The sequence below is a fragment of the Populus alba genome, chromosome 10, assembly GCF_005239225.2.
Source record: "Populus alba chromosome 10, ASM523922v2, whole genome shotgun sequence".
NCBI classification, from domain to species: Eukaryota; Viridiplantae; Streptophyta; class Magnoliopsida; order Malpighiales; family Salicaceae; genus Populus; species Populus alba.
In genome coordinates, this window is record NC_133293.1 from 7,895,670 (window position 1) to 7,918,205 (window position 22,536).

General features: G+C 35.1%; 2 protein-coding genes across 3 annotated transcripts; both read right to left on the reverse strand.

Annotated features, from left to right (window-relative positions):
- Positions 1–1,468: 1,468 nt before the first annotated feature.
- Positions 1,469–11,882, reverse strand: LOC118048806 (probable pre-mRNA-splicing factor ATP-dependent RNA helicase DEAH4). 2 transcript variants are annotated; one of them, XR_004687527.2, is made up of 17 exons: positions 11,577–11,882; positions 11,396–11,488; positions 11,204–11,308; positions 10,877–11,094; positions 9,705–9,757; positions 9,496–9,612; positions 8,958–9,049; positions 8,686–8,772; positions 7,277–7,491; positions 7,018–7,110; positions 6,114–6,237; positions 5,135–5,285; positions 4,711–4,780; positions 3,055–3,215; positions 2,410–2,585; positions 1,825–2,083; positions 1,469–1,748 (listed from the first exon to the last, which is right to left on the reverse strand). XR_004687527.2 is itself a non-coding variant. In XM_035058625.2 (16 exons), exons 1-16 carry the CDS (start codon positions 11,777–11,779, stop codon positions 1,930–1,932), a joined length of 2,112 nt encoding a protein of 703 aa, XP_034914516.1. In that variant the 5' UTR covers positions 11,780–11,882; the 3' UTR covers positions 1,469–1,929. The 2 variants fall into 2 exon arrangements, 1 of the variants encoding a protein (XP_034914516.1); XM_035058625.2 differs by having other exon boundaries at positions 1,469–2,083.
- Positions 11,883–12,983: 1,101 nt separating this feature from the next.
- Positions 12,984–18,486, reverse strand: LOC118048805 (uncharacterized). The gene is made up of 4 exons (XM_035058623.2): positions 18,062–18,486; positions 16,206–16,481; positions 15,531–15,668; positions 12,984–14,805 (listed from the first exon to the last, which is right to left on the reverse strand). The coding sequence occupies exons 1-4, from the start codon at positions 18,383–18,385 to the stop codon at positions 13,261–13,263; spliced, it is 2,283 nt and encodes a 760-aa protein (XP_034914514.1). The 5' UTR covers positions 18,386–18,486; the 3' UTR covers positions 12,984–13,260.
- Between the last annotated feature and the right edge of the window lie 4,050 nt (positions 18,487–22,536).

Sequence of the window (22,536 nt, forward strand, 5' to 3'; positions counted from 1 at the left end):
GATGATTGGTCTCATGCCCTCCTCTTCAACAATCAACAGCGCGTGGGTGTGCTCGTCCCAACACTTGTTTCACACTTCACTTGAATATTGCTCTACTTGACTACTTGCATGCAATAACTTAATTAAGAGTTAAGACCATGGGCATAACTTGCATGTGGAACACGAAAATAATTAATTCATGAGATCTTCGACTTTCGTATCATATTCCATCTATAATTTTATTTTTAATTATTATTAATATAAATATTTAAACTAGTTCCTGCGTACCTCAACTAATCTCACGAACTCTTAAGTTAACGACCATGTAAATCTCTAATAGCCCTCAAGTTTGTAAAATTCAAATTGATAATCTTTAAAAAGCAAATTTAGACTTTGATTAATTGAGCTATACCCCTCAGGGTTCCACCTATAATTTGTTTTTGATGAGGAGGATGTCGTTTGTGATTGTTTGTTTTTTCTTTTTCATTGTAAAAATATTTTTTTATTTTAAATTTTTAGTATTTTTAAATTATTTTAACGTATTAATATAAAAAATAATTTTTAAAAAAATAATTATTATTATCCAATTAAACACACATGAAACCCACGCTTATCATAACTAATAGTAGAAGATTGCTCTCCTTGGTATCCAAACTGTTTGAAAGTGACCATTTAATGAACTCCTATTGGGAATCCAACCTCTTGTGCTTGATTCAATGATCCAGTTGTGAGCCTCATCTCCTAGCTGGCAGGGCAACTTCTATAATTGCTAAAAATATAAAAGTAATTGTGTTCATCAGTCTCACATGCTCAAAGAAATAATAATAAAAAAAAAACTTCAGGGGCATTAATTTAGTTTCTACCTCCATTTCCATAATTAGAAACAATGGCATGTTGCTAACACACTATTATAATGGAAAAAATTAGCCTGGGTGGGGTGCACTTCAACCATATATTAAAAAAATTTAATTTTGCTTTAAATTTTTTTTTTTTTGTATTTTTAGATGTTTTAATATGATAATGTTAAAAATAATTTTTTAATTTTTTTAATAAATTAATAAAATAAATAAATGTTACAAAGCAATGTCTATTATTTTTCCAAACACCCTCTTATCCCAGGCACCTACCAGCATGGATGGAACCATATGTCGTTCTGCGTGTCCTGATTGATATGGTATTGTTGTAGATGGAGTGTTGCTTTTTTCCCCCCCTGAAACTAGTTAAATTTCAAGATTCTCATCGTTTATGCACCAACTCCATGATTTTGAAATCAATACATTTTGAAAATTCTCAACGTTTAATAGAATATAATACAGTTGATTTAATCAAAAAAATTTCCCAATAATTCTTGAGTCTCTAAAGAAATATTATTAGGTTTCTTTCTTTCTTTCTTTTTTTCTTTTTTTTTTTTTTTTGGGGGGGGGGGATGAATAATTTTGTAATTGTAACATACCGTATTAAATTCTAATATTGGATGGAACTAGGTCTCTTTCAGCTTTGAATATCTATTATTAGAAATCAAACATAACATGCAAGTAGTTTGGATCTCTCAATTTTCAAGATTTATATCTGCTTCTAGAGAACCACTAGAAACTTCCTCCGTGGTGATATTGTGAACGGATGAGGAACACAAAAATGGCTGACACAGTATTTAAGCCACGACAATGAATATAGCATGGGTGAGAAAATGAGCTACTTGAAGACCAAAATAACGGGTCATTGGTGCATAACTCCAGTTTGTAAGCGTGCAGTATCTCATCTCCAAGGGCCTGTTGATCATAAATCTGAAAATGTTGACAAGAGGCCGCTGAAAATGAGAGGGGAGGGTGCGGGAGAGTCACTGACCTGAAGTGTCCCCATCAGTATTTTCATTTGGCAGGCCCCACAACCGACGGGGAGAACCCAGGAGCAGTATTTTATGCCAATCCTACTCTATCTGCATTGCTTAGCTCATTTCTTTCCTTTACGAGCAAGAAAGCGATCCCTAGCTGCCTGAATTCTACTTTCACGGTCGTCTGGAACTCCAGTAACAGCCTCCTCTTTCTTTGGCAAGGAGGAGACCTTTGTCTCACTTTCCTCTCTAATACTATGACCAGATCCCCCACTGCAAAAAAAAAAAAAAAAACTCAATATTGTCAGCACTATTGTCTTCTGTCCTTGCTTGCTGGCTTGAGGGATTGGTAAAAACAATTTGCAATATTACTAAGAAAGAGGGGTTAATGGAAGGAGACCAGATAAGAATTATCTTTTCTTGGCTTATGGTGAAAGGCCATGGGGAGATACTGTCTGTGATCCATGGATCTCAGATTGGAGAAAGGAACATGAAAAATGAAAGGAAAAGATATAGGGATACTTTACTTGGAGAATGAGGTTGGAACTAGAACTACGCCCACCCTCTTATTATAAAAATTGCATATTTATCAAATTTACCTTAGCTTGTCGATATTCAGTTTCTCAAGCTTCTTCAAAATGGGGTTGACCCATGGCATCTCTACAGCACATACATTGCGCATATATGGACGGGAGGTGGCAATGAGTTCATGATACACAACATAGTTTGGAAACATTCCATCTTCATCTGTTTTCAGGGTGGAGGATGGGTGCACCTGAAACCACAATTTTCAATTGAAATGGAAGCTGACTTCAAATATCACAAATAGTAGATGTGATATAAATAAATTTACAGATCAACTTTACTATTATCTTGTTGTTTTTTTCCTTTTTCAGAATAGACATGCAATTGTTGCAAAAAACATGCATCTACATCTCGAAGAGAGGAACTTCGGACCTTTAGTTTCTTTTTTCTTTTCTTTTTATTTATCATGAGGACCTTTAGTTTCATACCAAATGCCTCAACCAACAATTCACCTTCCTTCTCCTTTTAACATAAACCAAATAAAGCTTTTATAAATCTCTTTTCATGAATTAAATACAAGGTATCAAACATGATTGCACTAAACTCTGAAGTTCAGTCATGCAACATGTGGAATCAAATTGACCAAATTCATTATTATGCCCATATGAACAACAGCTGGGATTCAGAATATAATAACTAACATATAAGAGCTTCAATACCTGAACTAGTTGGGGCTTGAAACCTATAGTTCTATAGCCATTGTGTTGTACCATTCTCTCAGCAAGCTTATTTGCAAAGCCAACACACAAAGCCTTCCTCAAATTCTTGTAATCCCGTTGTCTTTCTTTATATCTTTCATTTGTTCGTACATTTAATGAACCTGCTTCCATATAAACATAATTTCAGTTCAAAATACACACACACAGCATAAACATAATCCATTAGGATAGTGAAGCAGAAAAATGTACATGGAAGAATACCTCCCAACTAACTAGACAGAAAATTCAAAGTGTAAAATGCAGAAGATATTCCACAAGTTCTCTTATTCCACACAGATGAAGAATGATCAAGTTCATTTGTGTTTAACTTATGCTAAAAATACATAAGATGATTAAGAAAATGTAGGCAACTACAGAGTGGTTAAAAGTGCAAGGCACTTTAGGTTGCTAAATGCTTCATCACAAAATGTGTCAGCCTGGACTCTTACCGGGATGAAGCTAGGAGCTAGTTTACTGATATGTATATATAGACAGACATTATAGATGTTCACACACGCACTTGAAAAAAATTAAGCAACTACAGAAACACTAATATCATCATCAAATAGAAGCATTTGTTCAACATATAAGTTTAACACTGTCATCCTTGTAAACCCATTATGAAGTGAACAAAATTCATTTTAATATCACACCACAAACACTATTTAAATATCACCATATCAATATCATATGAAGTGCAGGGTAGGGTAGAGAGTTGTGGTTAATCCCGAATGTGGCTGCTAATTGGTGGTTAGGCAAAACCCCAAGGGGTTAATTTCATCAGCATCCACTGCATCATCATCATCAACATCTATTCTCTCCTCTCCTCCATCACTAGATTCATAGCCTTCAATCTCATCCTTTGTTTCCTCTGGAATCAGCCTCTTCCTTTTCAACATTTGCTATGAACTTGACTACTTTGCACTTGTATTTGTGCTTGTTTGTTTCCTTCTGTATCTCCATCTCCTCATTTATGAAGCCCCAAATTTTCTTACCAGTTATCATATCACTTCATGTCAAATTGTCCTCACTAAATACCAAACATCTTCTGTGACTGTATTTGAAGTGTCAACACCAGTGATGTCACCAGGTGCTTGCAGAGGTACCAGGTTGAGGCACACTGCTAGCACCTCAAATGCCTATAGGCAAGGCAGTTTGCTAAGGTATTGCAGGCCTGCACTTCTCATGGAGCATTGGGCATGGGAGGTGCTTGCCTAGCTAATTTGTCTCTTACAAAATTCCTTGTGTTTATTTTGCATTGTTCTCCCATCTGATAGCCTTTCTACCTTACACTGAAGGACTTATTTTACAGGAGGTCAATCATCTTCTATTTGTAACTTCAATTAAATATTGAGCTCAAAAATTGAGTTGCTATAAATATGAAGGAAAAAATAAATTAATTCCCCTAAAAAAGAAAAACCAGCAACCAGCAGAGCATCTATAACCATGCCCCAACAATTTCAATGTTACTGGACAACAAAACTAGAACATGAAAATGACATCTTGCCAACGAAAGCAATTTAGACATGTGAAATAAAGGGTCTCTTTTGAAAAAACATCTGTATGATACCATATCACAATATAGGTGTCAATGTTCCTAAAAATAGAAGTACGAACCCTTTGCTATTTTTTGCATTAACTGGGACAACTGTCGTCGTACATCTTTGACGAACTTCATCCCTCGCACCTACAGATGGTAAACCACATACATTATTAAAGCTAAATACCAGACTGACTTTGCTGGTATCTATAAATGAATTCTGCAAAAAACTAGGTGCCTTGACTTCTTTTTATTGCCAAAAGGCCCAGGCATTTGCAAGAAAATGAGGCAGATATGGATAATCTGTAGCATAGACAGTGCATATTCCTCTGCCTTTCATCCCAATAAAGAAATAAATACTTGAAAAAACAACTTGATTTAGAAGTAACTTTTTATCAGATAGGAAAACATGTAATTGTATGACTTAACCTTAGTCTAGCAAAGATGATATGGAAGTTGGTCAAAATATACCAAGGTTTTACATGCAGAAGAAAAAATTACCTGCAAACCTTTGTCTTTGCACCAGCCAATATCAAATTCGTTTTGATCCCATTGCTCAAAAATCTGTAGCAACTGAACATGATCACCCCAACCAGAACCATCTGGAAGGTCAGGGGGAGGGTGTTTCCTCTTCTTTTCATTACTCTTGCTACTGCAGAGTCAAAACCTTAATTAAGCTTTGAGGCGTATGTACACTTTGTTACTGTGAGTCAAAGGCACATAAATACACATCATAACTGTGAGTCAAAAGACACGCGCACGCACATCATTACTGTGAGTCAAAAGTGAAACTCAAGTTCATTCTGCAGTTAATTAAAGTGGATCAATTAATTATCAATGCAGGTTTTCAGCCTTCAATAATTTAGGTATTTAAGAATGCAACTTTTGAATACAAAAAATGGTATTTTTTTTAGCAACAGAAAAGCACAGATAGGTGCCACACCCAACATTGAACGTTGATTCGAGTAACTGTTTAGCATGTAGAAAAATTATTAACATCTTGACTTTTCTAGACACCAACAGAAACCTATGACTATCCACAGGCGATGTTCCTTAGGTTAAACAAATTAGCATCGGCACATGGTTCTTGAACAATTTTTAGATGCAGATCACTGATATTAGGATCCAGCATCTTTAGTGATGCAAGATAGTATCTCAAAGTAGGAATAAGAAAGACAAGCATAATTTAGGTTATTAGTAGCACAAAAAATGCAAAAGGCAATGGGGTCACAAAACATGCAGCTCAACAAAAGATCAGGAGACAAGCAAATAAACATATAAAGGAAAATAAACAGCAGCTATATTATTTTACTCATTTAGCTTTTCCTTTTCATTTTTCTCTATTTTTTTTTGGCTTTGCAAAGTTGATATGTTACCTTTATTGACATTAGTCAATTCCAAAATAAAAGACATGATTTGAAATAATAACAGCTTCGTAAAAGCCAAAAAAGGACCATCTAGTGCATAGATACAAACTAACCTTTGTCCAGCAAGTAACGTGGTTTCTGCTGACAACATGGCAACAACAGTCAAAGCCTGGGATAAGCAACCATTCTCATTTGCCTCCATCAAGGTTCTTGAAAGTGAGGGTTCTAGTGGAAGTTCTGAATCAAAAGAAGATAATATTGTCAGCAAACTTGTGACATAAATTTTTATTTTATACATATCAAAAGCATGTAAAATTTTAAAACTGCTTAGAATAACAAAATTTTTGCTAATGAGTGAGCATTAGAAGTCAAGAAAAATAAAAGGATTAGCTAGCATTAGAAGTTTATGGAACTCATGGCAGTAGATATCCCAACATTTTTGTTGTGGATGCTCATGGTAATTGGGCATCAAGACGCTGGTTGTGTGGAAATTTGTGTTGGTAGTTCTGAATGTCTTTCCTTTCCACTCTTACATAACTGTAACTCGTGAAAAAAGAAAAAGAAAAGTGCAATTGCAGATTTCCCACCAGAACTTCAATAAGACCGAGAATTAACTCCAAAGCTATTCAGTTTGTAGTTGATGGGAGGAGATTCAATCCTTTCCAAATAACTGCATGTGGAAAAAGTAAACACTACCACTAATAAGTGGACCTTGACCACCACCACAAGATGGTAAGTGATATGACGAATATAGTTCACTCAAACAAGAGAAGGTCTAACAAGATGATGAGTAGGCAGCTGTTGATAGCAAGAAGATTAATGCAATACTTACTGGAATGGAAAAAAATGGATATAACAGAAAAGATGGAAGGCTGTGATGCATTAGAGCAACTGATATTGGTTCAACTTTTCAAAGCAAATTTGACGAAACCCCAATAAAGCATTCTAAATTATGGGCACACTCACAAATTTAGTGAACAGGAGGAGCAAATAATGAGAGGGATTAAAATCCATTACCAGCCATCGTTTGTCCAACACTTGTGATCAAACCAGTATCATCTATGGCATCGATGAGATATAGTTGCTTTAAAGCATCTTCTAGTGACTCAACTGAAACAAAGATAATCAGATTTAGGTTCCACATACTAGATAGAAGAAAACACAAATGGTTCACTTATGCTCTCTAGGGTCTAGTTTTTTCTTAGCAGAAGGAAGAAGGGATATAGATGTTGGTTGAGAACTCGAATTTTAGACCAGGAACATGTTAATTGCTTACATGAAGGGGGATCGAGAAAATCAAACTTGAGAATGTCAATATCTGGCAGATCTAATGATTTCAAGTAAAGAACACTCCCAGCAAGAGAAGACCGCTGTATTTCAGGAACTGTTACATCAAGGAATTCTTCTTGGTAAACCTCAGAGGAATATAGCCGATAGCACTTTCCAGGTCGTGTTCTTCCAGCTCGTCCTGCACGCTGATTTGCCTGCACTCTGCAATCAAGTAAGCCAGAAAAGTTACCTTATTGCCGAAGGAAAAATATTTGCAGAATTAGTATGTTTGGTGATGCGTCTCCAGTATGTTTGCAAAAGTCTTTTGGGTGAAAAGGCATCATGCATTTGACATCTTCATATCAAAACCATCCAAAAGCACCCAAAAAACATCAATTTGTTGGTTTTTCAACCCAGAAGCACTTGAAACAACCAAACAACCCTTAGCATTTACAAAAAGATAACTGGGAGGGTAAAGTGAAGCATGGGTGCTATGATATCTCAACGACTTTGTTCCTTTTCTTTTGGAAGTAAATAAAATAATATGGGAAAAAAATCCTAGAGAAGAGGTGGAGAAACCTTTAGGTACTTTTCTTGCTGTATTGCTGGTCAGTGATGAAATGCAGGCTTAAATCCATTGCACTAATGTAATAGAACTATCGTAATATTGCTGCTTTTAAGCGGCATAAACAGACACAAAAAATAGATGATTTTCAACTTATTAGCCATATCTAACACTAAAAATAAGCATTCCCTGCAAAGTATGGGAATCAGGTGCCCAGAATACTCTGAATCCAATTTCTCATGGCACAAGCATGCCTATAAAAAGATTGAGAATCTACTAAGTAATAACCAGAATACTTATATAAACACTTTGTGTCAGCTTAGTGGTCATGTAATGTATGTCTCAAAACATAAAATAAAGAATGATGACAAGAGGTTGTTGTAAGGACACAGCTTTGTTGATAATGAAAAGCCATGGTCTTGTAACAAAAAAGGTTTCTAGATACATTTTTCCAATTCATCCCCAACTTCTTTGGATATAGTTAAAAGCAAACAAAGACAAATAAAGAAAAAGAAAAAAGGAAACAGTAAGAATGCAAAACCATAGTTACCAATTTGAGCAAACAAATTTATAGCAAAATGCATTTGCTCAGATATATGACATTGAGTGAGGCTGGCAGAACAAATCTCTTCTTTACCTTCTCATCAATCTCAATGACCACCACTCAACACAAATAAAATTGTATTGCACAATGGGATGAATTGTATTGCACAATGAGAAAGAGAGCCTTAGAACAAGATTTTGTGGTTAGAAACAAGACTGTCTCATGCATGGAAAACAAAAGAGTACAAATATTTTCAAGTATAAGGTCAAAACTAAATAAATAAATAAAATTCAATTAGACTGCTTACTTGCTAATTTGAATAATATCTAGAGAATACATGCCGGTTGATGGGTTGTATTGCCGTTGCTTAACATATCCAGAATCAATAACGTATCTGTCATTGAAACATAATTTGCAACCAAAATAACAGATTAGAGTAAAGATAGCAAATGAATCAGTGAAAGAACAACAATCTTGACATGAAAACCGCATTAAACAAAATAAGCATGCACAAATTGCATAAAGAATACAACTAAAACTAAAGGCACTTGTACATGATAAGTGTCTGATTGTCCTTACACAACGCCATCAACAGTCAAAGAAGTTTCAGCAATATTTGTTGCAACGATAAATCGCCTACAGTTTGGAGGTGGAGGACTAAATACACGCACCTGAAGAGTCATGGGAAACACATGGCTGTTAAACACAGAAGTATAATGAAATCTCAAGCCTCGTGATCTACATCTCAAGAAATTAAAATGGACTCCAGCTTGACTTTCAGATAGTTGAGAGAGAAAGTTGCGCATGTAAGTGAGAATGAGAAGACAATGACATCTCAAAAGGAAAATACACACTTTGGGATTATTTCTACCGCACAAGAACAACAGGAATTGCTGGGTAAGATTCCTGTTAGGCTTGCTAATTCATTAGTTTCTTTTGCGCTTGATTAAATGGTGTGAATGACTCAGAATTTTAGTTCAAAGACAGAAAAATCTAAAAGGTATCAATATGAAATGGAATGATCCCAAAAGGGATCCCTACGATTGCAGGCATAGAGTTCAATAAATAAGCTCACTCGGTTTCATTTGTGGACAAAAAGCAAAAATGAAAGACCTGCCTGCAGTTCAGGTGGTAAAGAACCATGAAGTGGAAGGATAATTGCATCCATGCAGGAGCCTTCCTCTAGGCTTTGAACTCTATCCTCCAACTTTGAAACCAGCTTATCTATATCATCCTGCACAAGGTCAAAAGTGACTTTTTACAATCAATAGCAACACAAAACTTTTAATCATCAAAGCAGAAGGGTAGAGCCAAATTCAACATCACCTGTCCGGTCATGAAAATTAAGACATCACCTTCTGGTTCCCGAACATGTATATCTGAGAGGAACAATTGGCAGAAAAACCTCATCAACAAGCTAACTTATCAAACAAAAAATATAATTGACAAAACATTGCAGGTCACTGCCCTTTTCAATTTATTGAAACCAGAGAGGAGCATACGGTTACTAGGAATGTGAGGTATTTCAGATATATTTAGCAAGAAGCACTAAAATAATACACCACTATCATTTCCTATATAGTATATGTAGATATTGGCATCATTAGCTGCCAGCAGAAAACGAAGCAGACAGCTAAAAACAAATTCTACCAACCTACTTATCTACCCAAACAGCTTTACTGCAGATTTACTCAACTCAATTAGATCCCAAGCCCAATATATTTAGGGTCAGCTATTCATTTCCTTCATTGTTTGATCCATGTCAGATAAGATGTAACTAACTTAATGCTGCTGTCAACCAATGACAACACTCCTGTATCTGAGCTTCAGAACGGCAGTGCTGGATGCAGCATAATGTCTACAGCTAATTGAATATGAAAATAACAAAATAAGCACTGAAAATGAAAATACCCTCAATTTCACTGAAACTTTTCATTGAAGGTAGCTTAAACTTCCTTTAGTACTCTGAACAGAAGATTGCAACCCACTTTGTAATTTAAATTTGTATTATTGACATCCTATGTTAAGGCGCAAGAGATGTTAAAGTTAATTTATACTGTAGCAAAACAAAGCACAATAAAGATTGAAAACCTGATTGGTGGTGGTGAATGATAAGCATCTGGAAACGAGTGGAAGAATAGCTACAAAATCTTGAAATATGCTCATTTTTGCTATTTGAACAAAATTTCAATCAATATCAGTGCTAAGATTGTTAAAACTTACACTCCATAAATGTCAATCCTGGACCTATATCGGCTGCAGTTATCAAATTAATCCATATCGGCTGCAGCTACCTAATTCATACCCAGTTTGTTTAAAGAATTGGCAAAAAGGAGATATTTTTTGATGATAAACGCCAGAAACATCTCCAATTAACGATTTCCCACTATGTACTATGGATGAATATTAAATGATAGGGATGTATAGTAGGAATCTCTAGGGGAATGAAACATGGCATTAATTAAAGCCAAACACAAAGGAATATTGTCTTTTCATACCCATAGCTGTTCTTAAAGAAGATTCGATATAGCTTTTAGGACGCTCCTCACTGTACAATATTTCCACCGGGTATAACTTTCCAGGGACATTCAATACAGGGCAATCCGAAAAGAATTCTGATACTTTTTCACCATCGAGAGTAGCTGAAGTGATGAGAACCTTCAATTTGGAGGCACGCATTTTAACCAAACGTTTCACCAGTCCCAGCAAAATATCCCTAAGGGAGGATCAATTGATAAACATACTGGACATATGATTAAGAAAAACAAGAAAAGAAAAAAGAAGCAATATTACCAAACAAAGCATATTTCAAAGGCCTTCCTTACGTGTTCAAACTCCTCTCATGAGCTTCATCCAATATGATTACTGAATACTGATTAAGCTCCGGGTTAGACAGACTTTCGCGAAGGAGCACTCCATCAGTAAGGTACCTGCGCAGTTCACCATGCTATAACTAATAAGACATGACAAACGAAGAAATCAATATATATATATATAGTAGGATTGAGCTCCATTACTTGATCCGGGTCAAATCTGAAGTTCTATCTTCAAATCGAATGGCATAACCCACTTCCTCCCCAAGAGTAACGCCAAGCTCCTGCGCAACGCGTCTGTTAAAGAACCATACGTACAAGTTTAGTCAGCAGCAACAAAGTTAGCAAACACACGAAGAAGTTTGTTGGAAGCTGTTGTTGAGACCTTGCAACGGAGACGGCGGCGACTCGACGGGGCTGAGTGACGGCAATAATTCCGGATTTGGTGTAGCCTCTGCGGTGAAGCATCTGAGAGAGTTGAGTACTCTTTCCTGAACCAGTCTCTCCAATTATCACTACCACAGCATTATCTTCCACGGTTTTCATTATTTTGTCTTCGAATTGCACTATAGGCAGATGACTCGCCATTTGATAGAAAACAAGAAGAAATTGACCTACAGCTTGACAGGAAGAGACTGCCCTCTTCTGTAACCTCAACTCTGTCTGCTGCTTGGTACTTTTCAAAACATGCCCCTTCTCGTTTTTGGAATGTCGTTTAAGATATCTGGGACCGACTCGTCGTCTCCTTAATAGCGGTCTAATTGCCTTCTTAACGACGTGTCACCTTTTCCCTACCGGTTAATATTGCGTCTAGCTTCTTATAAAGAGTAGATTGTTACTTATTTAGTCCCTGGTTTATGAATATATTGTAGGTTAGTCCTTATGGTTTTGAAAATGGTTAAAACAATCAAGATGTCCAAAATGCTTTTCTAAAACACCCTTTAGATTTTGTTTTATATTGGTAAATTTGGAAAAATTGACAAATAAATAGGTAATAGGAAAACAAGTAATTAATTGTAGCGGATAACTAAGTTATAAAAATACAAAAACATTAGGGATTAGATATGGAGGTTTTACAACCAAAGGGATTTGACTGATTATTTGCTACAACACAGGGCTAAATAATAGTTCTCTTTTAAGTTTCACCAAACTGTTGAGACCACCATTTCTCACCCCCCAAAAAAAACAAGAAAAAAAAAAACTGTTGTGAGTATTCATGTGTTAATCAATTTTTTTTTAATTTAGATATATTGGGTTAGTTTTCACTCACTAAATTAAGATTAGCAAAGATAAAATTGTATTTTATATTGTTAAATTTGATTTGATTTGATAACAAATTTATTTTAATAAAATAATAAATTAAGGTATCGTTTTAATTTTTATTGTATGTTTTAGATTGTTTTAATGTTCTGATCTCAAAAAATAATTTTTACAGAATAAAAAATATCATTTCAATAAAAACATGATTTCAGTATGAAAAATATTTTGAAAAACAAATACAATTATATTGCGAAAGAGACTCTAAATATGATCATGTATCTTCTTCTTTTATATATATATATAAGTAGGCTAACAACTCAAGTTATAAATTGAGCATTTGAATTCAAAATAATATAGTTTTAAAAAATATTAATCAGGTTTTAATATATTACCTCTTATTTAATTTAATTTAATTTAAAATTAATGAATTTTGCAATTAGACTCGGACGAATTTAAAAACACGCCAAACCCAGTAAGGCGAAGCAGCTTCTTGTTTGTTTGTTTTTTTAAAAAAAAAAAACGCTTAGCAGTTTCATATTTACACCCAGTTACATTATCAGTGAAATTCCCATGGTGAAAAGCCGTGCATCATTGGAAGCTAGCTTCCTCAAAACACCTGTTTTCCCTCTGCCAGGGTACCGGTAGCCCTCGAAGGCAAAGCAAATTTCGTGGAGCAACTGGAGACCAAAAGCTTTACAGTGCCAAGGTGCAGAGGAATTACTATAGAAATTACTAGGAGAAGAAGCATTAATTTTTCAAATTCGCGTAAATATGCAGCAAAGCATTTCATTTTATTTACGATCCAAAGGTCACTCTGTTTTCTTGCCAAAAATGGCTTCTCTGGTGATCAGCTTGATTCCCCTCACCCACAGTTCGGCCATTTCAACCCCACCTTCACACACAAAGTGCACCTCCCTGTTCTTTGTGGTTATCACATGGAACATTCCTGGGTCCTCAACATCAAGCTTTTTACGACGACTCCATCGGAATTTTGTGCTCGGACCAAGCTCAGCACCCTTGCAAACTACGTTTCTCTTGCTTGACTTTCCCCATCGCAGAGCCCCGGAAGCATCTACCATCCTCAATGATTTGTAATGAGGAGCCCCTTTTCCACACTTTATGTGCTTCTTGACACGATTCCCCTCCAGAACAAGTTGTCGAGAAAGCTCATCCAGTATCACATGCTCTGCCTCGTTTTTATAACCATTCTTCATTGCAAGAGACAGTGCAGTTTCACATCTCTCGTTCTCAATATCGCATTGAGCCCCACGAGAGATTAGAAGCTCACACACCTTACCATGCCCTTCCCTTGCAGCTAGCATTAGTGGAGTGTATCCATCGCCGTCCGATGCGTTGACATCGTAACCCTCTCTAGCTAACATGCAAACCAAATCCAAGTCTCCCCTGCGTGCTGCACGATGTAGAGCATGAATGCTGGCGGAGTAGTTATATCCCTCTTTGAGTGCGTACTCTATCATCACCTTTTCAATTGCCTCGCCATGTTGGTTTGACTCTGATAAGCTGATTGCCGTGTCACCAAATCTGTTCTGAAGCTTTATATTAGCTCCGGCATGGACAAGCAACCGGAAAGCCTCGACGTAACCATTAGCTGCTGCAGTCATGGCAGCAGAGAATCCATCATCATCTTGTTCATCAAGATCAATATAGGACTGCTCAATTAGTTTTTTCAGGGCCTCAACAGCATTTGCTTGAACCACACACTTTAAAGGGGAAAACACTGCAGCATTGCTTGACTTGGCACTCTTCCCGTCTCGAATCACATCTACCACAGCTTGCTGAAAGCCAAGAGCCCATCTAGCTGACCTTGCTATTGAGCTAGCAGACAGACCAGCTGAATTAACCAGACCAAGATCAGCACCAGCTGAGACAAGAACTTTTAGGCACTCTTCTTGCCTGTACCTAGCACATATCATTAAGGCAGTTTCTCCGGAATCTGTTCTTGAGTTGAGATCACAGCTAGCAAAGACCAGCTGTTCAAGAACTTTCGGCGTTCCAAGCCGTGCAGCTAAATGCACAGGACGTAAATCATTTTTCAAAGTTGTTCTCACTGGAAGTTCTTTATCTGCACCGCAATTTAGTAACACTTCTGCTGCTCGTGCATTACTGCAAAGAATGGCATGGTGGATGAGAGTTCTCCCAAAGTGAGGGATGTTAGGAGAGAGGTGCTGAAGGAGCATGCGCAATATAGCACCACTGGCTTCAAAATACTCTACAGCACACCAGGTGATTGAATACGCTTCAGCTAGTCCTGCACCAACTCGGAATTCTTCCCCGGTATCCATGTCCCAAGACCAGGCTCCCAGTCTCACCTTCATGTCCGTCCCAACTCCAACCTGTTCCAGTTTCCAAAAGTTAAAAACCATGGCAAATGATCAGCAGTACTTGTGCTAAAATAAGAATGTTTAATCTATAAATTACTTTCTCTAATACACCGACAAAGTAAGGTCATGTCAGAAAATGGCAAACATGAGGACCACCATAAAAGTATATTGATCTCTTTCATATATAGCACATTTCACTGACACATACCTAAGGACCCCATACTCCGCACCCACCCATACAAATACTTGGGAACAGAACCTTTGTTGTTGTAAAAATGCATGACCAGATTAAATTCTCAAAAAATGACACCATTCAAGCAACAGAATAATTTTAAATATCTTGCACACCCTCATGCGTCAAGAAGAAACCAGACTAATCTTCAAAAGCGATAAAACTAAGGACTTGCTAAGCACATACACAAAGCAGAGCGTGGTTCTTCAGTGGCTATAGAATTTTTCATGTATGGACAAAATTAAATGCATTAGATCTAGTTAGGGGAGGTAAATGCTCCGACTGATGGTTCAATTCTTCCATTAATAACTCCATTTTATGAAAATATTCTGACAAGGCACAATTCACACTTCAAGCAACAATATCAGGTTGCATAGCTTCACTGGTCCTACACTACGAACTTGTTGCTATCCTTGATATATGCCATTTTGACTAGGATCGCTAGAAGATCCATCTTTTATGATGAGCTTCCTGAATTGTGATAGTTAGGAACCAAAATGTTTACCTGCAGCAGCAATCTAACAACAGAGATCTGTCTACTAACAATGGCAGCAGCAAGTGCATTACAGTCAACATTAGCATGAAGTGGTGGCTTAGAAGATCGAAGCAGAGCCCTGTCGATTGCACTGGCATCTACTCCACACTGTCACAACTTTAGAGTCTCAGTGTAAATTCGCAATATCAAATTGGTGCGCTTAAATTCAACACTGTTATGCAAACCAAAGTCAGAACAATCTTTTAATCAGAAATATTGCTCTTGGATAAAAATTTGAAGCGATTTTCTCATAACAATAATACAGCGGACCATAAATGCTCTCACTGTTGTGTTATTTTACTATTTCTCTTCACAGATAAAAGCGAGTCAAATTGACAAGTGACATACTTGTTGGAAGAAAAGGTGAATCGATGTCTAAAATGCAGCAACTTATATCAAACATTCATTAGAAACAAAGTAAAAATCTGGTAAAGGTGCATTATTTTGATCCGTTAAAAGGGTTGTCAAGGAATCTAAAATCCTTCAGAATCCTCCCATAGTTTCTCAACTCGTCAAACCCTTGAAATCAGTACCAGTTTCTAGTGTGAAATTGATCAACTCAAAGTTTTGAAGCACTGAAGTTATACCGTTTCAGAAATCTACAAGTCTACTATGCGAAGCTTTTGAAGTGACATGAGTGGTTACCTTGACGAGTGTGTCGACTACACTGGCAAACCCTCTACAGCATGCAGATACAAGTGCATGAACAGCAACTTGTGGACGTATCAAGTCAGACCCCATGAGCAGCTCTGCAGGCCTGGCCTGCCCAAGGTAGCTTGCCTCTAACAAAGCCTCCTCGCATGCCTCCTGAAATGCCCCAGATTTCACTAGAATGTCTAATACATCCAAATGCCCCTCCCTTATCGCTGCTGTTGTGGCATAGCCTCGAAACAGTTTCTGATTTACGTTGGCTCCAAGACTCTGTCACGCAGCAAGAAAGTATTTTATATATATCATCATTAAATTGAAACGGCATCATCAATTACTAAGTTAATATATAGTCCATTCAGTGCCAGAATATAACAAGTCAGAAATATAATTCAGCAAGCAAGAAAGTATTACACACACACACACACACACACACAATTCTTCTTCTTCTTCTTTTTTGTTTTTTGAACATGAATACAGAAAGGTTCTGGTAACGTAAAAGTAATATGTGCAAGGTGTAATAGTATAGAGTGGTAAAAGTCATCACAGAAACTACCAGCAGAAGGGGGGGAAAAGTCCTGGCCCCGATTTCCCAAACGAATCAAATCTATGATCTGACCTCACTCTCTGCAGTTAACAGGACAGTGTAGTTACTGTAGTAGATGGATGGAATATTATAAAGGGAAAAGCTATGTTTGCTTGAGCCCGGATTTTAGATAAGCTCTCTGCAGGATTTTGGTGAGCAGGATTGTACTTGCATTTGTTACGTTGAAGATTCCGAGTATCCAAAGCAGGCGGTTGTTGAAATAGCTTTCAGACTTCTGTATGGTGGAGTGAAATTATTCTCTAGTATTTGGATTTTGAACACAATTATAACTTAGTCCTTTATATTTGAAAACCTATAACTTAGTCCCTTAACTCTTGTTGACTCTTAACTTTCTAAAACATCTTGGTTTTCTCTAAACCTCTGTCATGTTTGTTATTGCGGCAAAAACTTCGGTTGCCTAAAATTTAAAGATTTTTTTGCTTAAAATTAATTTTTTTAATGTTTTTAGATTGTTTTGATGAGCTAATATCAAAAATAAATTTTAAGATATATATGAACGAAAAGCATATTTAAAGGCAACTTCTACCACATTCTGACAAGCACTAAAATCCAAGGGCCTAAGTTGTAGGTTTATAGATATGAGGGGCTAATTATAGTTTTCTTCAAAATCAGGGACTAGAGAATAATTTACTTGTAGTGAATGTTGAGAAGATCATAAAATCCGCAGCATACGTCACGTGATCTCTCAGAGGCTTATTTGTCAGGTTTTTGTTCCTAGATATTTCTCAGTGCACGCGTTATGCTGAATTGAAGTGGAAAAAAAAAAAATTAAAATAAATTTATACACATCCTTACGGATTTATCCCTGTTACACGTTTTTACACCCACATCCCCAAATCATTCCTCATTATGGCAAACCTCAAGTAATTTGTGAGGATTAATTTTTCTTAGATTTTTACCGTTACTAATTTAAGGAATTTGTTGATGCTATTGCCCTATTGCTAGCTGGAATCACAATTATCAAAGTTCAAATTTTTTTAAAAACAAAAACAAAATCTCCATAATCAAAATGTTTTATCATCTACATGCGAAAAAAGTATACATCGAGATGATTTATTTCGTCAGGAAAATAAAAATAAAAATAAAAAGAGCAGTGATAATGTCTAAATTCTAAAACATGTTAAACAACTTTTTTTTTTTGTTTTTGTCTAGCACGAAAAACGAATCAAGCTCTGTTTTGTCTGGAAATGAAGTGAAGGTCTAGCACCAGGAAAAAAAAATGAGGGAGGGGCAGTGAGTTTATTACCAGTAGCTTTCTGACAAGTGTTAAATTCCCGGCATGAGCAGCGAGGAAGAGAGCAGAAACGTCGGTCTTGAACTCCTCGTATTCAACATGAACTTCATTTGCCGACTCATCGTGCAACGAGACTTCAGTCTTCTTTGACTTCAAGCTGACAGTTCCGATGAAGTTGACGTCCACAAAAGGATCTTCTAGACACTGAAGTGCCTGTTTTAAATCATTATTATGCGAAGCATCGACGAGTTTCTGTGAAACCTCTGCCTGGTAATCAACTGGAAACACCTGTTTTCCGGCTAGAAATACGGCGCCGGAGTTCCCAAATACTGTCATTTCTCTCGCTTTTCTGTGTGAAAGACTCCACGTCTCGATCTCGCCTGCGTGCGGGAGAAGAGAGGAGAGGAGAGGGTGGTCAAGGAGGAAAAGGAGGGAAAGGAAGCGTTTTATTTATTTTTGGGAGTGGCTTAACCGTGGTTAAATGCTTCGCTAGGACCACGTCGTCACCTGATTGTGGGACCTTCTTGAGTGGGGTCCGGTAATTAATTCTAGCATACATGTTCTTCTCTCTATTCGACGAGGGGAAAATATTTTTTTAGAAAAAAGTTTTCATAGCATTGTTTGGTGCCATTTGGATGATTGCTCGTTTTTTTTTTTTTTTTTTTTTTTGTCTACTGTAAGTGTGTTTATAATTTTTTTTATAAGATATGTTGACCAGAAATTATTTGGTAATTGAATTGGAGAATTTATTTAGGATCATTTTGATCACATGAAAGAGATTGTTATTGTTATTGTTATTGTTATTGTTATTAATAAGGGAATACTAAGCCTAATGGGTAGGAAATATTTAACTGGTGTTTGGAAATGTAGTAGCGGTTGCTTTTTAAATAGCTTTTCGTGTTGAAAAGTATGCCAATAATATTTTTTTATTTTTTAAAAATCATTTTTAATATCAACACATCAAAACGATCCAGAAAGTACAAACCGAACTTAATTTTAACAAAAAAAAAAATTTGAAATTTTTCAAAAATCTGTTTGAACCGCAGTGCCAAACAGCCTTTTAAAATCCCAAGCTCGACACCCTTCTCTCGAGTTCAAAAACAAAGGAATAAAAATAACAATAAATTAAACCAATAAACAAAAATTAAAAAGACAAAACAGTGCCAGCTTCCTTCCCTTGAAATGTTAGATTATGAGCGATATATGCATGCAGTTATTTAAAAATCACAATCATGGATATATTCAATGATATATTTAAATTGCTGAATGTATGTGGATTTCTTGGATTCTGTTCCATCATATATCAATTTGAGGGGGAAAAAGAGGTTCAATTTGAGATTAAAACTTCTTGAGATAGTTACATTGAAAGAGTTAAAATTCAGCCCAGCTAAATGACTTGAATTCCGCTGATCTGGAAATGGAGCCAAACCAGATTTAGAAAAAGAAGTTAAAAGCTCACCTAACCTGACATGTTAATCTAGTGACCCAGTAAGATCCGGTCAAAAATCCAAGTATAAACTGTTGATTATTTATTTTTTTAATCAAAATAGTATTGTTTTGATTTATAAAAATAATAAAAAACAATTAACCTGGTGATTCGATCAAAACCTGGTAATTCAGACAAAACTCATGACCTTGGTTTTGGACTAAGTCGATCACTTGATCGAATTTAAAATTTTTGGTTATATTTGTTGAAATAATTAAGATTAAACACACAAAAAAATGCTAGAATTCTGAATAATCTGTTTATTATGAGTTCATTGACTTAATTTAAATACAAATAAAATATATATAAATTAAACTAAAAATATTATTTTATTTTTAATAAATAAAACTATATAAATATTATTTAACACAGTCAGTGATGGTCGAAAATAATATCTTACTGGTCTGCTCATAAAATGCTTACAAAGGGCATTTGTTAATCGATAGCAGAGATTGATTACAGCTACTTGATGAAGTTTTAGATTTCAAAGTTCATGTCTTGCTTAAAGTTTGTGCTGCTTTTTTATTTCTTTTTCGATTAGTACAGTTTAATTTGTATTTCTTGAACACGTTGCTGACAAAGGGCCATGAATAGACAGCAGTAGCGACAAAAAAAAAATAAGTCGGGCCATTGCAAATAGAAAAATTTATGTATTTTATTCAAACCTCCACAAACTGCCGGATGTGGCCTGCATGTTTTGCTTGCAATGGACTTTGTGCGCATCACAAGACAGATCGTATAAGAATGTTTGTTTGCATGGATGATGACAATCAACTGGCCAAAATATTTAGAGCAAAACTTTTACGGGTAGTGTCAAATTTATTTGAACATAAATTCAAACATTCAAGCATTGTTAGTTTTTTTCTAGAAAAAAAATAAATAAATTGTGTTGGAGTTGATATTACCCAATCAATTTAGTGAATTCAAAAGTTATTTGAATAATTGGTTAAAATATAATTTGATTTGAAAAAATTTAAAATGACATCTATTTTTAAAAAAATTATTAAGACGATAATATGTTATATCGATTCGAGTCAATCTAGGTTAACTTATCAAATTCATATCTCATGTCATAAGACCATGATAACCCTATATAAAACAAATCGAAATAAATTATGAAGCTTAAATTTAAATAAACTCAACGTTGAAAGATAAAATTGAAAAATAAATCAATTAAAAATTATTAAAAATATGACTTAAGTTAACCCGGGTCAACCTACCAAATCCATAACTCAGGTCATGAGAATAAGATAATCTTATAAAAAGTAAACTAAGATAAATTAAGAAGCCTAATTTTCAATAAACTCGATATTTAAAGATGAAATTGAAATAAAATAAAATAAAATAAAAACAAGTTGAGTCAACTTAAGTTACCCCGTGAAATCTATAACCCGGGTCATGAAAGCAGGATAACCTCATATAAAATGAATTAAAAAAACAACTCAGGCTAACTTGTCAAACCAGTGACTCAGATAATGAGATTTGGACAATCTTATAAAAAGTAGGTCGAAACAATTGATGAAGCTCAATTTTCAACAACTAGTTGTTGGGTGATGAAATTATATATAAACAAATCAATCTAAAAAAAACACAGTAAAGCAACAAAGTTTATCAATGTTAACTCAAAACCTGATCACGAGACCGAGATATCTTTAAAATAAACCAAAATAAATCACGAAACCTGATTCCAAATCAATTCAATGTTTAAGATAACTAAAGACTAGATTAGATAAATCAATAGATAAATATAGTTTAAGATATCTGATCTCACAACATGGGTTATATGTTGTATTTAATAATGTTTTTATCATATTTATTTTCTTATTTAATCAGACAATAATATAAATAGACATACACATGAAAACAATTGAATAAAATTAAAGAAAAAAAATTCATCCCCTGTATGAAACTTGCATTTCATACACATGAAAGTGATTGAATAATGCAAAAAGAAAATTTCATCGAGCCCAATTAAATTCTTTATTCGAGTAATGAATTTAACAGTTAATCCATAACATCTAAATTATTATTTTTTTTTTTCTTGTTTAATGCCTTTTATATCTCTTATTTTTTTAAAAAAATTAATTTAATTATTTATTACCGATGATCTATTATTTTATTTAAATCAAAAGTAACATTGTTTGCTGTAACATACGGCGCGCTATTGGCTATCACAAAAAGGCATGTTCTTTGCTATTTTTTTTTATATAAAAAAAACAAAATTAACCATTCAACATTTTAAGAAAAAAAATATGGATAGCCTTGAGCACGAAGGCTATGATAGAAGGCCTAAGCACACAGGTTGGGCTAAAAGGCCCACATGTTTAGGTTGGTTTTTGGAATTGATAAAGACTTTTTTTAAAAAAAATATCATGACAAGTTATCTATCATAAAAAATAATTTAATTGCTACCGAAGAAAATTGAAGCCAGGACATCGCAGGTCAACCAACGAGCTACAATACAAATTTATTAATTAAATGTTTAAAATAACATATCAAGTAGGTTTTTTGTTCATGTAAATATTTTTGCTCATGTAAATATTTAAACTGACCCTATATTTTTTAGTTGTAACAATAATAATAATAATAAACCATGTGTGAAACAATGGACATCCTTTCCGTTTCAAAATAAATAGTAAATAAAAAAGACTCGAATAATAAAGAAGGTTTTGATTGATTTGCACGCAGATGAATGCGAATGCAAAAAAAAAAAAAAATCAAAATTATACATACTATTATCACTTCGGTATCTTAACAATCAATACACTTCCAAACACACACTTAAAAAACAATACAATCAAAACAACATCGAGAGACATTTCAAAAAAAGGTTAAACTTATTTAACTTCGAGTACCAAAATGTACTTTTACTTGTGTGTGATGAGTCGCGTCACCGGTTGAATGAATGCCATTTTCCTAAGAATTATTGAACTGCAGATGGTGTGTCGCACAACTTGAGAGAGGAAGGTGAGCTGGACATCGTACCCTTTGTTGTTTTTTC

Bases quoted from the DNA above. Each gene is read 5' to 3' on its own strand.
- LOC118048806 (XM_035058625.2), bottom strand. From the start codon at position 11,779: ATGGCGAGTCATCTGCCTATAGTGCAATTCGAAGACAAAATAATGAAA. The intron at 11,095-11,203 runs GTAAGGAAGGCC...ATCCTCCCTTAG, and splicing joins CATGAGAGGAGTTTGAACAC to GGATATTTTGCTGGGACTGG. The intron at 8,773-8,957 runs GTAAGGACAATC...TTTCAATGACAG, and splicing joins TTGACTGTTGATGGCGTTGT to ATACGTTATTGATTCTGGAT.
- LOC118048805 (XM_035058623.2), bottom strand. From the start codon at position 18,385: ATGACAGTATTTGGGAACTCCGGCGCCGTATTTCTAGCCGGAAAACAG. The intron at 16,482-18,061 runs GTAATAAACTCA...GCTGCGTGACAG, and splicing joins CACTTGTCAGAAAGCTACTG to AGTCTTGGAGCCAACGTAAA. The intron at 14,806-15,530 runs GTAAACATTTTG...AAACTGGAACAG, and splicing joins TTGTTAGATTGCTGCTGCAG to GTTGGAGTTGGGACGGACAT.